The following is a 15541-nucleotide window of genomic DNA, read 5'->3' on the forward strand; positions in this document are numbered from 1 at the left end:
CCTCCATCTGATTTGCTCACATAGACCAGTGTGCAGCACATTGATTTTTTTGGAAATCATTAATTAAAAAAGTCAAAGAAAGTTGTTTTGTATGAATCTGAAATATATATTCTATGAGGTTCTATGAGTTCTAAAAACGGTAAGTTTAGATGTTAAGTTTCTTAATAAATGTTATATAATTTCTAATATAACTGCACAGAAACATAATTTATGCAATAAAAGAAAAATACTTATTGTGTACTCTTGTAGCCAAACAGCTAAACGGCTCCCGCGCTTCTTGTCGGATGTGACGCAGTCACCACTTCCTGTAATCGCACAGCAAACATGGCTGCCTCCGGTAGCAGATGCGTGAGGTCGCTCTTATGGAAGTATGACATCTGCAAAAAGGGTTCATGTGTGTCTTTATCAAAGACGCGTCTGCAGGTAAAAACGGCACTTTCTTGTGTTTGATCATGGACAATTTGAAGCCGTTTCTGCGACTAGTTAGTTGTGATTGTTAGTAATGCTGCAGAGTATATTGTCCTTGTGGCTCAAAAGTATATAATAAAATTATTACAGGGTATGCATAGAACTTGTTGTAGATTGACAGTATATAATAAACTGTACCTTCGTTGTGCATAAGTATAAATTATTTGTTTTATGAGTATATTATGGTATGACATGCCAGACAAGCAAGCTATTGACCTATTAGCCACAAATTATTGTTCGTAAATACAAATATTAGCGCGTGTGCATGCGTGGTATTATAGAAACGTAGTACTTAGTCCGGCTGTATGAGTCCGTTTTTGGAAAAAACACACAATTAAATAGTGCCATAAACCAGTATTTAATGTTTGATTTCTTCTATGGCATTGCCTCTTTTTTTTTAAAATAATTTCCGATTTTACCAGTTTTGATTTAACGTTACCTTTTGAACTTGATCAACAAGTGCTGCTTCTTTTTATTCTAGCTACCAGTCAGACACATTTGTGTGTCTACCTCTTTGTGGAGGAAGAACTTGGCAGCTGCAGGCCCACAGAAATACACAGAGGAGTTCATCAAGAAACAGGTGGAGGAGTTTGAGATTGGCAAACGTCACCTGGCCAACATGATGGGGGAAGACCCAGAGACATTTACGCAGGAGGATATTGATGTAAGTTACCTCACTTTTATACTTTTCTGTGATGTAGGTAAGATAATACAGTAGCATATAAGCGTATAAGTAAAATCAACATCTTTATTTGAAACCAACACTACGTTTTTTTAAGCTGATCTCTGCTTCTTAATATGCTTCCACACTCCTACGTCGTATTATACATACTATGACCCAGAAACTGATCGATCTACGCCATCATGTAGGACATCTGATTTCTTTATAGGAGAAGTGTTTGGTATGTGGAAGCGTTTTATCAACTAAACCTGATACACGTATAAATCTTAATATCTTAATATTAATCGTTAAATTATTGTAAATGTGGACTTGTTTCAAACAGTATATTTAATATTCATGTATAGACCACTGATCTCTAAATGATCTCTATCGCACTTTTAACAATTTCTTTATTTTAAAGGGGTGGTTCAATGGTTTTTCATGCATTCTGACTTATTAACACTGTTTAAGAGTTGTTTCCTCATGCTAAACGTAGGCTAAGTGTCAAAAAAGCAGTTGGGCGTGTTACAGAGTATTTTTGTGCCGAATGCACTTTCCCAGGGTTCGTACAAGTTTCGGAAAGTTTTTTCGATTACGGGCATAGCTGACGTTTCAGGGGTTTTTATACACATCACTTATTTTTATGGCCACTTCCCCTGGGAAACCCCGCCCACCCGTCAATCAGCGGGAGACTTTAGAACTTACAAACATCACATCACGCGACAGCTTTGTTTAATTTCAAGACTCAACAATGGCATAAATGTGTTTTTGCATGTAAGGAGAAGAAAGCCAGCCTTATGGAAACAATGGATATAGTTTGTTTATCGGGGGTAGCAGCTGAGTTTGCATGTGTGTTTGATACGCTGGATTTTATTGAAAAGTCCCAACCGGGTCGTGAGTTGCATGCGGTAAGTAAGACTTCGGTGTTATGTTGGAATTTGTAAGTGCATATTATATAAACGAGACGAACATGTAGTGAATCATAAGTTAAACAGTGATGTATAAACTCGTCCTCACTCCTCCCACGGCAGTAACTCTGCCTTCTTCCTTTTTCCGTAAATTATCGGAAAGAATCGGTAAAGCTTATCTTTCTTTTATAAATCTGATTAAACTGAAGACTCTTCGGAGATATAAAGGATGTGTTATGGGAGCTTTCATTTAGTAAGGCTATGAACTCGAGTGTGTATTTAGCTTTATTTTTCTTATTAAATATTTTGGGTTTTTAATGCACTTGATAATAAAGGATGAACTTTGTACAGAGAGTGAGGAATGAGGATATGCCATTTCACTTACTGCTTCGTCTCCTCTGTCCTCGCAAGGGAAATGAGGATTCCCAAATAAGAATTGAGAACACCCACTGTCCTTGCTCATCCACACTAGTCATTTAGTCTGACTGGGCCGTTGGGCTGCAAGATAAATCACATGTGATTGTCATGCGCATCTCGTCAGAAAATTCTGTTCCTTGTTTAGGAGTAAATCGCCATCGCCTGCTTTAAGATGGAATGGGATTTACTAAACAAAGCCGTAGTTTACTGACAACCTGGGAAATATCACATGTATTATCGCAGGTGATACAGCGAAATTGCCCTGATTAAGGTGGATAGGCCTTCTATTGGCTGATTTGGTTTATTGAGGGCAACTATTTTGGGTTATCATCATTGTATTTATCACTTTAAAAGTATTTAAAGGGATCTTATAGTGCCCTTTTGCAAATTAATTTGTTTTTGGGTCTACAAGAATAGGTTTTTATGCTTGACTGTTCAAAACACGCATTATTTTTCACTTATTTTACAGTATTGCAGCACATATTTTCAAAGTCATGTCTTGAACCCTGTGTTGAAGCTCTTGATCCTTTAAAGCTCCCCTCTTTCGATTGGTCACGCTGGCACAGTCTGTTGTGATTGGTCACCCACTTAGAGAGAGTGCGTTTTGGTATTCAGTTTCTCAGTCTTATGTCTTAAACATTTCCGATATTATAACAACTGTTATAACAACAGTTATATTATAACAACTTTAACATGAGGTTTGCGCACATCCACACAACATCCAGTACACAAAATGGCTTTCACAGCGAAAGATAAAGTCCTTGGGTTATTAGGGCATGGGGTGATCACTGTTCTTTACAGAAAGAAAAACATCAGTAGTCTTTTCTTAGAACAGGTGTAGCTGTTGCAAAAACAATGATGAACCAAGGCTTACAAAAGTGATAGTGACCCCACAGCTAAAAACGTTTGCAATAGGAAAGCTGAACAAAGGGGTTTTGAATCAGCATCTGACTCTTCTGCACTTTGTTGTTAAAGTCGTAGTTCTTAAAAAATGTTTTCAGTTAAAAGATTAGTCAATTTTCTTAAAAAAAAAACACACAGATAATTTACTCAGCACCATGTCATCCAAAATGTTGATGTCTTTCTTTGTTCATTCCAGAAGAAATTATGTTTTTTGAGGAAAACATTTCGGGATTTTTTTCATTTTAATAGACTTTAATGGACCCCAACACTTAACAGTTTTTTTCAACTGAGTTTCAAAGGACTCTAAATGATCCCAAATGAGGAATAAGAGTCTTATCTAGCGAAAGGATTGTCATTTTTGACCAGAAAAAAAAAAATGCACTTTTAAACCACAACTTCTCGTCTATCTCTGATCCTGTGATCTGCAAGCTCGACCACATGTAATTGCGTAATGATGTGGAAAGGTTACATATATTATGAAACGCACATTTGTGGACCATTTTAAAAAATAAACTGACACAAAAACATTAATTAGTATCAATCAACATACAACAAGGTCGGAACGGTCCTCTTTCTCCACAATTGTAAACACTGGGGCTTAGTTTGACCTCTTGACGCGATGACGTATTGCGTGCGGTCACGCTGGCGCATCACAGGACCGGAGATAGACGAGAAGTTGTGGTTTAAAAGTGCATATTTTTTATTTTTAGATAAGACCCTTATTCCTCATTTGGGATCGTTTAGAGTCCTTTGAAACTCAGTTGAAAACAACTGTTAAGTGTTGGGGTCCATTAAAGTCCATTGAAATTAGAAAAATCCTGGAATGTTTTCCTAAAAAATAAAAAACATAATTTCTTCTCTATTGAACAAAGAAATACATCAACATTTTGGATGACATGGTGGTGAGTAAATTATCTGGATTTTTTTTAAGAAAATTGACTAATCCTTTAAAAAGAAACTCTCTTTGAAGTGGACTTTGAGCTTTGTAGCTTTAACATTACATACTGAAGAATTTTAAAAATGTGATAAAGCATAATTGGAGCCCTTTAAGAGTGAGACTTACTTTTCCTTAATGCTGCTTTTAGCTTTTTAAAGAGTAATCTTAGGTCCTACTTTTAATTCACATCTCTTTCTGTTTTGAAAAAATTGAGATGTTTAATGCATAGGGGGCTGTGTATAATATACAACATATGGGAATTACTTTTAAGTCAGGTCAATTCCCTTTCACCCTATTTGTCCCTAAAAACAAGTTTTTTGATTATGCTAGGTGTTAGGGCAGCAAGATGCATCAAAATTATATCACAAATAATCACATCGCAACATGAATATTGCATCGGAATACAATTACTTTATTACTTTAATATTTCAACAACTTGTGTATCATCAAAGTTTTAGGTTGATGGTTTTAGCAGAGAGACTGATGAGACAGAGATGATGCGTTCTTTTCTAAAAAGAATCTGAAACTTTATTATTTTCATGAAAAAAATTATATAGTTTTGCATAGTTTATCATTTACATTTGTACAATTGCCATATGCTTTTATCCAAAGCGACTTACAGTGCCACACAAGACATAATGTATATTCCATTTTCTGAGAAAAGACTTTGCTGGCAAGCTGACATACACATAAAAACAGTAAATTATAAGTTCAGTGTCCAGTAACATTTTTTCTGCCAGACTGAGAAATGTCCATAATGGATTTATTCCACTAATTTGGTCCGATTTCTCGATTCTTAGCATTATTCCCCGATCTCTGTCACCATTAATGAATTGAGTCCTCAGAGTAAGTGTGGCTAAAAGGAGCTGACACGTACCCTCCCTCTGCCAGCTGATCAGTGGGTAAGGGGTGGAAAATGGCTGCGACTGCAGGGCACAGAGCAAGTACAAGATGGGGCGTCTGTGCCTGAGCTGGCACCAGCGTGTCTGCCAAGCGCTTCAGCCGACATGACGTTCCCGTGAATGCGCTGAAGGTGTGAAACAGCTGCACAGCGAGATCTGCCAGGAGGAAGTAATTAATAAAGACTGCAAGCCTCACCTGCCTTCTCCCGCTGACTATCGTCTATCCGCGAACGCGCTTGTGTTTGCACCCGTCAGGTGGGCTCTGAAGTTTGCGGAGTCCGTAGAGTCCATGCGCTGGAAAGTGAACTGAAATTGGGAAGAAATTTGCTGAGTTTTTGCGACTTGGTTTAACTGTTACATATTTTGGAACGCAGAATTTGCAAAGCTCTTCCCAATTCCACAAGCTATCTATTGAAACTTACATGCAACATATGTCATTCTCAAATAAGTTTAAGATGTCACAACATGAGAATGGTAAAAGTAAAGTTCATCATGAAAATTCTGTCATATTTTAATCGCCCTAATGTGGTCACAAATAAACTTGGCACTATAAGGTGCGTATGTCTCACAGATTTGTGAAGAACTTGTATTTCAATCTGTTCCTCTCCTAAAACTATATGTGTTGGAATTGTAAAAGTCTTGGAATATAGTGGAAGTAATTGTGGCATTCTGGAAGCTGGATGTGTGGGTCTTCTCATAACCCGTAGGTCGGGGTGGTAAAGAAATTGTAACTTTATTTGCAGGGTGAGTCATTTAAAACAAAAACCCATGTATGTTGCATGCAATTCCCTATAGCCTATATTAAATATTTGGGAATTTATATTTTCATATTTTATTAGGTTCTTTGATAAGGCTACCATATGTAGGACTACGTAGCAACGTAACTTGCGTGATGGCCCCAAACCTTTGGCCTCACATCACGAAAGCGCCAAGCAGTTCCCGCCACCAGCCATAACAACAAAACCAATGTAGTAATAAAAGTGAAGATGGAGGACATGCTGCGTGAGAAATTAAGGTCATTCTTCTATACAGATGAATACAAACACTGCTTTGTAAATGTTAAAAATGTTATTAATATGGCCATGCTGGTTTCTATGATTCATAAGCGTATGTTGATGCCAGTTTACAGGACAATGTCATTTTTAATTTACATTATTACAATGCCTAGTATGTCTTTTTAATGGTTGCGGGTTGTAGAAATACAGTGGTGTGGGCGGGCCAAATAAATGTATAAAAGCTTGACTCGCGGGTTGGAAAAACCCCGACCCACACATCACTAGGATCTTTTTTGTAGCTTATCATGGATGAAAGGGTTGGACTTAAAATGTGCACCCTACAAGTCTAATTTAAAACTCTTGACCTAAACAAAAGGCTGACCGAAAAATATCATTGTTTATATTGGGGAGTTTCAAAATACTGAATAGTGGATGATATCTAAACTTTTGTCACTTGTTAAATATGTTTTCTTATTAACATTAGTGAGTAGATTTTAATTTTTGGCTCTACTGTTTTTTAAAGGCTCTCTAAGCGAATCTGCGAGACGTTAGTTATTGTTGATGTTTGAACTGTTTAGCTAACTCCTCCCCCTCCCTTCCGTGCTTTCATGAACGTGCCCAACCCCCACCCCCAAATCCTTTTTGTCGGTTATTGGCTGGAATACTTTGTTTTGTTTTGTGCTGCTAGGTTTGGCCACTATGACTTCGTTCACACTGCAGGCTGAAACGACCCAATTCTGATTTTTTTGCCCTTATGCGACCTGTATCTGATCTTTTCATGACAGTCTGAACGACACAGATCCGATCTTTTCAAATGTGACCCAGGCCACTTGGGTATGTGGTCCTGAATCCGATACGTATCCGATCTTTTGAAATGCGTCCTCCGTCTGAACGGCCAGGCCACATGTATCCGACCCATACGTCATAATTCTGTGTTGAAGTAGGCTGAAACAAACAACAACCATGGCGGACGTTGCTAACACTGCTCCACAAAACGCCATGGCCAAAAACCTTGCTCTCCTCCTTCTTTTTATTTTTTTTTAAACGAGAAGATTGTAGGTGTGACCCCGAATAGTCGAAGATTCAATGCATCGATAGGAGAAGCCTGATTCGACTGCAAATCTCACAGTCGTATCGTCGCAGATGTGTTATGAAATGAGGATCATTCAATTTTGGCCGTATCACACGTTATCTGATTTCACATATAACAGGCTTCTCCCACTATATTAATATACAGCATATTATTATAATGCTGCAAATAATATGTGAAGTAGCAGCTTTCAATAAATATTTTTAAAATGCGTTAATAAATCCAACAACCCTTGTGACCGGGCTACACGTCCATAAGATGTTTTTATGTAAACCATTGCCTCTTTGTTTCTACATTAAAAGACAAAGCTGGCAATTCTGGTTATACTTTCGTTCTTTTAATAATTTCTTTACTTTTTTTATTTTATTTATAAATCACTCTGGGTTATCTGATTTATCTATTTGGCATGTGTTTTGTTTCCTTGCACTTGAGGCATTTTGCACATTTGTTCTGCACTTTGTTACTTCTGACTTTATTTTATTAAAAAAAAATGTATTTATCATAAACGTAAATTCTGATCTAATTTAAGTCTGTAAATTTTGGATTGCTTTTCGTTGTATCGATGTTGCGCTTGCGTGCTGGCAATGCTTGCATGCAATTTAGCCGAACGGGCTAGGTGTTCTGCGTCACATATTTAGAAGTTCATCAAACTAAACATACAAACACGGATGTTTTTCGACGGGTATAAGTTTTTAAAATATTAAATGTATTTAAACAGAGGTAAGCCGTTTCTTTAAATTTCGGTGCTGAAACGGAAAATATCTGCTACGCGTAGTGTCTATAAAATCATTAATTTCAGTGTTTTTCTTGTTATAAATTAACGTTTAATGATTTGTATATATAAAGCTTCGTTTTTATTATTTACAGTAACGATCACAAAGTATTTGTCATTTCTCATTTGTCGTTTTTTTTTGTCATGACTGCTTTGACGCACTAAATCTCCAAATTAAATAAAAACACTGAATTGTAGCCGGAGTTTCCAAGGCAGGATCCCCTTTGTTATTGGGGAGATTTTTTGCACAATTTATATATTACTTATGAATATTTTAGGAAATTATTTTTGACACACGTAGGTTATTACGTATATTTTGGATTTTAATTTCATTACTGTCTGTGCATCTCCGTGGCCTCATCCGAGCGCACTTTCTCCGCCTTGCGTCTTTTGAAGATACGGGCATCAGCACCATGACCCAGAATAGACACACCTTTGGCTAATGCATGCCCACACAGAAATTCTGAACTCCCTGGGCATTCGTCCCCTAGCTCATGAGAGACTTTGGACTTTATTATACAACCGGCGCAATGCTCGATGCTAGTGTCTTTTGCTAGAGTAAAGAGCGCGTTGATAATATGCGCATACAGTATTAACGGGATGACAACGCGGGTTTGCTTTTCACATACATGGATGCGAAGCAGCACAAAAACGCTTTTTAATATAAAAAATTAAAGGATTAAAATGTAAAAGGTTATTATTGAGTCTCTTGGACATAAATAAGGACTGATTATGAGACGTTAGAAGGCGCAAAGAGCTGCTTCATCTGTAGCTAAGTAAATAAATGCTTTGCTTTAAACAAATGCATCTATTTTTAAATGTTTTTAAATGCTACCCCACGAATTTTTTGTATATAATCTGTGGATTTGGTGAGATGAGAACTCATCTCTTGTTTGTAACAAATAGTATTTTTAGAGTACAAACCTTATATAAAGCCTAATATATTCTAAAAATGTAATTATACACTATGTATATCTTTATAAAAGTATACACTATCAGAACTAAACCCATTATTATTTTTTTTCAATTTATGAATTATTTATAAGTTTAAAAAAGACAGTACTATTTAGTAAAAAAAAGATCTTACGATCTTACGAAAGTAAAATATGTTCGTCCGCATGGACATTGAAAATTGTAAAGTTTAATTAATATTATATGTTGTTATAATATTATATGTTGTATGTAAATATGTTGTATGTAGGCTATCTGAAGTTGTAACTTAAGTAATTTCCCCTGGGATTATTAAAAGTATTTCTGTTTCTGATTAATAGCGCATATATTTATCTGATAACTGATGATGTCTGTGTGTTTCAGACCCTGGCTGTGTACACTGAAGTGTATATGACAATAAAGTAGTGAAACTCAATGTATTTATTTTTAAAATGTATTTTAAATAGGCCTATAGGCTCATAGGTTTTTTTGTTAAAAAAAACAATTCACAGCACCCCCTGTTCAAAATTACTTCCAGCGGCCCTGGACTACACTGATGTTGACATCCATGTTTAACGTTAGTTAACAAGTGACGTCATTGACCATTGAGTACTCTTCTGCGCATGCGGGTCACTTCTGGGTCATTTCACGTTCACACAGGAGATCACAAAAGGTCGCATTTAATTGGAAATGTGAACGGCCTTGCAAAAAAATCACATTTTTTCAAAAAATCGGAATTGAGCATTAAGCCCTGCAGTATGAACGTAGCCTATGTTGATATTGCCGTTTGTGAAGCCTGGGCTGTCTACAGAGATCGCGTTTTTTTACAGTTTGATCAGCGGACAGGCAGCAAGCAGATAGTGAGGAGATGTTTTCGGTATGTAACAAAAAAAATTCTATGGTCTAAAACAGTGGTGTCAAACTCAATTTCATCCCGGGCCACATCAGCATTACGGTTAATCTCAAAGGGCCGGTTGTATTTGAATGACTGTATGAATGTATCAACTCTTTTATTACTGTATATTGCATAATTTTCTCTGCATTTGCTTACTATTGGTTTTGTTAATAACTCAATTAATACCTAGCTTTGAAAGTAGAAGCCCAGGCAAATAATGACAAAGTGTATAGAGTACAACTATTCTACAGATTATTTTTAAAATAATTGTGGTGACAAAAACACATGTTGTATGTGAGTACAGTACACTCAAAATGTTATGTTATCCTTCATTGTGCAGGTCAGAAAATGAGAGGCATTTTAGATACTATTAAAGAGTTTTACCATCTCCACCACAAAATTAGGCATTTATTAAAACACATCTACCCTCGCTTGTCATTTCTTGCCCTCTTTACAAAAAAGCTGTGATTTTTTTTACCTGGCTTTGAGTGTCTGACTGTTTGACTGACGTCTCATGAGTTCATTGTTGTAGGCTACAGATCAATAGATTCAATCGTTTATTAATGAGTCAGATGGGTCATTAGTTCGGCGGAAATAGACGCGTTGTAAACTAATCCCAGCTGGACATCGCGAAACATTTCTGTACACGAGTCGGAAAACATTTTTTCGCTGGATGCGCGTGAGCGGGCGCGAGAGAGGGAGAGAAAAAACGAGCAGATCCTGTCCGTTTCCATATGCGGAGGTCGCATAGGCAGCGTCATCAAGCCTGGTTTATTTAAGTTAACTGACCATTACATTCGCAAGTCATACGCATATTACAACTATTTACTATAAACAAAGAATAATATTTAACTTTATAATTGTTAATATTCTGAAACAAGACAGTCTTGATGACGTATGCAGCCTGGAAATGCGAGCTCCGGACGCTGCAGCGTTCGCATTCAGACACGCCCATTCTGGTAGTGCGCGCGTGCGGGGCACTGCTCATTCTCTCTCATGCAATCATCAACATAATCACTATAATTACATTACAAAAAGACTTTGGCGGGGCAAAAATTAGTTTTGGTGGCTGCTAAAAAAAATCTATATAGGAAATAACCTGCAAAAATAAAACTTATAATAACAATAAAATAATCTGTAAACTCTCGCGGGCCACATAATTAACATAATTTGTAAACTCTCGCGGGCCAGATGAAATGAGGGGGCGGGCCGGATTTGGCCCGCGGGCCTTGAGTTTGACACCCCTGGTCTAAAACGTGTCAATTCGCTTAGAGCGCCTTTAATCATGTGACAAACCGCAGGCCCCCAGACTGCGCCAAATATTTTCTGGAAGTGCGACATTGGATTTTCGCATATTTTTTAGGGATTTGTATCGCTTTCCTCACTCTGCACTAAAAACAACAGTGGATCTACTTAATTCAATTATGGGCACTGGTTCAACATGATTTAATTAAGTTTTCTTAAAATTAAATTAACGTTAATTATTGTTTCATTTCATACTAGGAAAACTAACAAAAAAGGGATTAAACATTTGATTTTTACAGTGTTGGATTCAACTGATCTCCAGGTCTGGCGGTACCACTTTTAGCATAGCTTAGCATAATCCATTGAATCTGATAAGACCATTAGCATTGCGCTAAAAAATAACCAAAGAGTCTTTTGATATTTTTTCTTTTTAAAACTTGACTCTCCTGAAGTGACATTGTGTACTAACACCGACGGAAAATTAAAAGTTGTGATTTTCTAGGCAGATAAGGCTAGGATCTATACTCTCATTCTGGCATAATAATCAATGACTTTGCTGCCGTAACATGGCTGCAGGAGGCGCAATGATATTACGCTGTGCCCCGAAAATAGTCCCTATTGAAAGTTACCAATGGGACTATTTCAGGTGCAGCGTAATATCAATATGATATCATGTTAGATATCAGCCACTATTAAAGGTGGGGTGCACGATTTTTGAGAAACGCTTTGGAAAAGGGAGCCAGGCCGAGAACCAAAACACACTTGTAGCCAATCAGCAGTAAGGGGCATGTCTACCAAACCAACATCATTGCCTGAGTTGCGTATGTGTGGTGCGGGTCCATCAAAAGAAGGCCCAGATTGTATTTGGGTAGGGCCATATTTGTTTGTTTGTTGATTTTGAAATGTCAACATTGCCTTTCGGAGATCATGCACACTGCCTTTAAGTATTTTGCCACTTTCCAAAATGACAATTTTATTTTTGGGTGAGCTACAGTACTGTGCAGATGTCTTGGGCCACCATTAGATTTGTTGTTTTTTCAGTAGAGTGACCATATATAATTATTTATTAGAAAACAACCAGAACCTTCATTTTTTTTAGTTTGTATCTTAAAGGTAGGGTAACAGATTTGATCCTGAAACATTTTTAGTTATGCTGGTTAAAAGTCTCCTCACATTCTGATAGCATTCACTGTGTTAAGTTGTTTAAATGTATTTGTAAAAATTTATGTCATCTGTGAAAGGCGTAGGACCAAAAAATGTTCAACAAATCATAGATTTCGGTCCGAACGGACGTTTCCTTTTATGTCCCTCATACGTAAGCGTAATTTGAATTCCCACCGCGCAGCGAGTCCACGCAGATACCATACGTCATCGGCGTGTTCACGTGCGCTCTGTCTGTAAACAGCGAGAACAGCAAACTTTTCTGCTGAATTGACAACCTACACAGGAGCAACAAAACTAAATGCATCTTTTATAACAACAACAGCAAAAACTGCCTGGATCAGCAAGAGCAAAAACCCAAATTAACATCTGTAACTTTACTGCTTTACCACGAGATGCAAACAGCTACAGGAGGCAAAGGGTCTGAAAGGGTCGTTGCACTGTTTATTTTGGTAAGGTAGGTACGCGATATGTTTGTATTGAGATGGATTCAGATATTCTACTTTGATGAAACGTTGTGTTGCTTATGAAATTTGTGTTCGTTTTCCGGATTAGCATAACGATATAGTTACTACGTCTACACAATCGAACGTGTGCTTAAACTAATTCTGATGTAAACCAGTTGTTTATGTTGGTTATTTTGGAAGTGTTATTCACTTTGTACTGCAAAGTTTTCTCACTGGTGAATGAGACATGAGACGTGACCGTCTGATCTGTGCGTGTTCATGTGTTTGGAAAGAGGCGTGACTTTGGATGGCGATTTGACTTGAGGGTGGGATCGGGATTTCATTGCTACCTTTAATAAAGTGAACAAAAAATAGCTTGCGGTAGCCTAAAACTTTTCCACTACTGTTTCTAACATTATGGAGTGGTTTCCCGGTCAGGGATTTGCATAAGCCAGGACTAAGCCTTAGTTTAATCAGGAAATATATCTAATTTGAACAAATATGCTTTACTAAAACCATTTATTGTGTGCATTTGGAGGCGAAACGATTTGTTAGTGCAAGTTGTTTTCAGTTTGGACAGCTCTTACATTTATTTTAGTCTAGGACTAGTCTAATCCCTGTCCGGGAAATCGCCCCCATGGGTCCTAAAGACTTTCTAACTGGTTTTATCTGACCTGGAGTTGAACCCTGGAGGACAGACTTGGCAAAGTTTGGAACGCTGTACTTTTTATGCAAAATTATCTTGCAAGGGTCAGAGAGAGGGTAAAGGGTATCAAATTATGTCTGTGTAGCAAGAAAACCTGGACAAACATAGGTCAACAACAAGGAAAGCAGCATGCAACGCTTCAAAGTCCGTGTAATAAAAAAGGATATGATGTCAAATTTGGTCAGTCTGTACTGTTGGTCAAACTGTACTAGCCAGATTGAATTTATTAACATGGATGTCACCTTGTCACCTTGGAAGGTCATATACATAGTTTTGATGCTTCGGTTATTATATGTGTGCATGAAGCGAGTGGTCAGACGTTTCAAACTGTTCAGTAAAGTGGAGGGAGTACGAGTAGGAAGTTTGTTATCCAGATTGGAGCTGTGTAAAGCTCGGGCATCTGAGGTTTCTAGAACACAATGACGAGGCTAAACCTCCCTGAGGGACTTGGGCCATATTGCTTTTCAAGGTGCGAACAGGTGCTGCCTTCATCTGTCAAGCGTCCTGCACCATTCTGTCTGTTTGTCTCTTTGTTTCTCTCTCTATCTCACTCACTTTATCTCACCCACTGGCTTTGATGCTTCTATACATGGAGGACGGTTCTCTTGGAGTTCATCTGCCATCACCTCATTTTTTTTTTCGTTCGTCGTCTTGGTTCGGTCCTGAAATACATTGTCAGAGGCCCAAAGGCAGAGAAGGTGGCTCATTCTCTGTGGTACAACTTTTTTTCAGAGCTGTACATTCATGCAATATGGACAGTTAAACAGTCACCTCTGATATCAATTACTGTTACTTATATTGTAGAAAAAAAAATTATATGCGAAAGTATTGAATTGTGGATGTTTTACATTTCAAAAATAAGACAGCTGCGCAGTCTCTGAAAAGCTATAAAGTCATTAAACGTTATGTTTTTGTTTGTCCCCAGAGGAGCATTGCTTATCTTTTCCCCTCCGGACTATTTGAGAAGCGAGCAAGACCTATCATGAAGGTGAGATTTGGTCCAGATTTTATTGTTCCCCCACTTTATAATAATAGACACACAGTCAACACCCATGTTTCATCTTTTTGTTTTAGCATCCGGAACAAATATTCCCAAAACAGACAGGTAAAGTACTTGTCTTATATCTCTCTCTGCACTTGAAATGTAAGCATGTCAATACCCAGTGATGATTTTTTTAAATTCCCTTTTCTCTTATTTAGCTGTCCAATGGAATGCAGATGGCCGTCCTTTTCACTTTTTGTTCTACACAGGGAAACAGTCCTACTACTCTCTCATGCATGTGAGTTTACACTCTTCTTCAGCTGTTTTTTTTGTGCAAAGGGTTAAATTTAATGTCGCTTTTCCATTGCATAGTACCGGTTTGGGTCAGGTCGGCATACTTTTGGGGCTTTTCCACTAGGTGGAGTACGTAGTCCCCGGTACTTTTTAAGTAACACCTCGGTTGGGGTTCCAAGCGAGCCGAGCTGATACCAAAATGTGACATGAAAACCCTGTAGATCAGAGGTTTTCAAACTTTTTGTGTGTGTGGACCACTATTTGTAATCAAGAATTTTCGCGGACCACCTCATAATACTCATCATAAAATATGTCTACACAAAGTCCTGAATAAATCTGCACATCTAAATCGTCTTACTAGCACTGAAACTATAACTGGTCATCACATCAGTACAACAGGTTTCTTAACAGAAAGTTTACTGCACAAAACGGCCAATCCATTTTGTACGGCTCTGAACTTGAATGTCACCGCCGAGCGCCACTGGCCTATTTTAGTAAACGCACAATAACTTGACAATTTAATTTAAAATTAATATCAATAGTCTTATATCAATATTATTTATATACATATTCCCCATGTTGGGAAAGTTCACTTTCTACATGAACTAGTTTAGTTCACAGTTCACACATTTTAAAATGAACTAGTTCAGTTCATAGTTCATATTTTGAACTAGTGCACAGTTCCAAAAATGAACTAATTTGTAGTTATTTTTCCCATATTATAATTTTTTTATTGATTGCCATTATAGCCCATATAGAACCACAGACTTTAAATCCTTATCCAACCAGGGTTTACATAAGCATTGACTGTCTTTTAATTGTTGTATTT

The 15541-nt window shown here is 37.4% G+C and overlaps 1 protein-coding gene across 1 annotated transcript in view; it reads left to right on the top strand.

Moving 5' to 3' along the window:
- The first annotated feature begins 265 nt into the window (after positions 1-265).
- The window catches only part of mrps9 (mitochondrial ribosomal protein S9), a 31705-nt gene continuing 16429 nt past the window's right edge, over positions 266-15541 (top strand). The window contains exons 1-5 of the mRNA XM_065240075.2: positions 266-423; positions 950-1132; positions 14362-14424; positions 14511-14541; positions 14637-14716. Of these exons, the coding sequence (XP_065096147.1) occupies positions 325-423; positions 950-1132; positions 14362-14424; positions 14511-14541; positions 14637-14716 (456 nt within the window). The 5' untranslated portion in view covers positions 266-324. The remainder of the gene's footprint in view (positions 424-949; positions 1133-14361; positions 14425-14510; positions 14542-14636; positions 14717-15541) is intronic.

This window comes from Paramisgurnus dabryanus, chromosome 7 (genome assembly GCF_030506205.2).
Source record: "Paramisgurnus dabryanus chromosome 7, PD_genome_1.1, whole genome shotgun sequence".
Lineage (NCBI taxonomy): Eukaryota > Metazoa > Chordata > Actinopteri > Cypriniformes > Cobitidae > Paramisgurnus > Paramisgurnus dabryanus.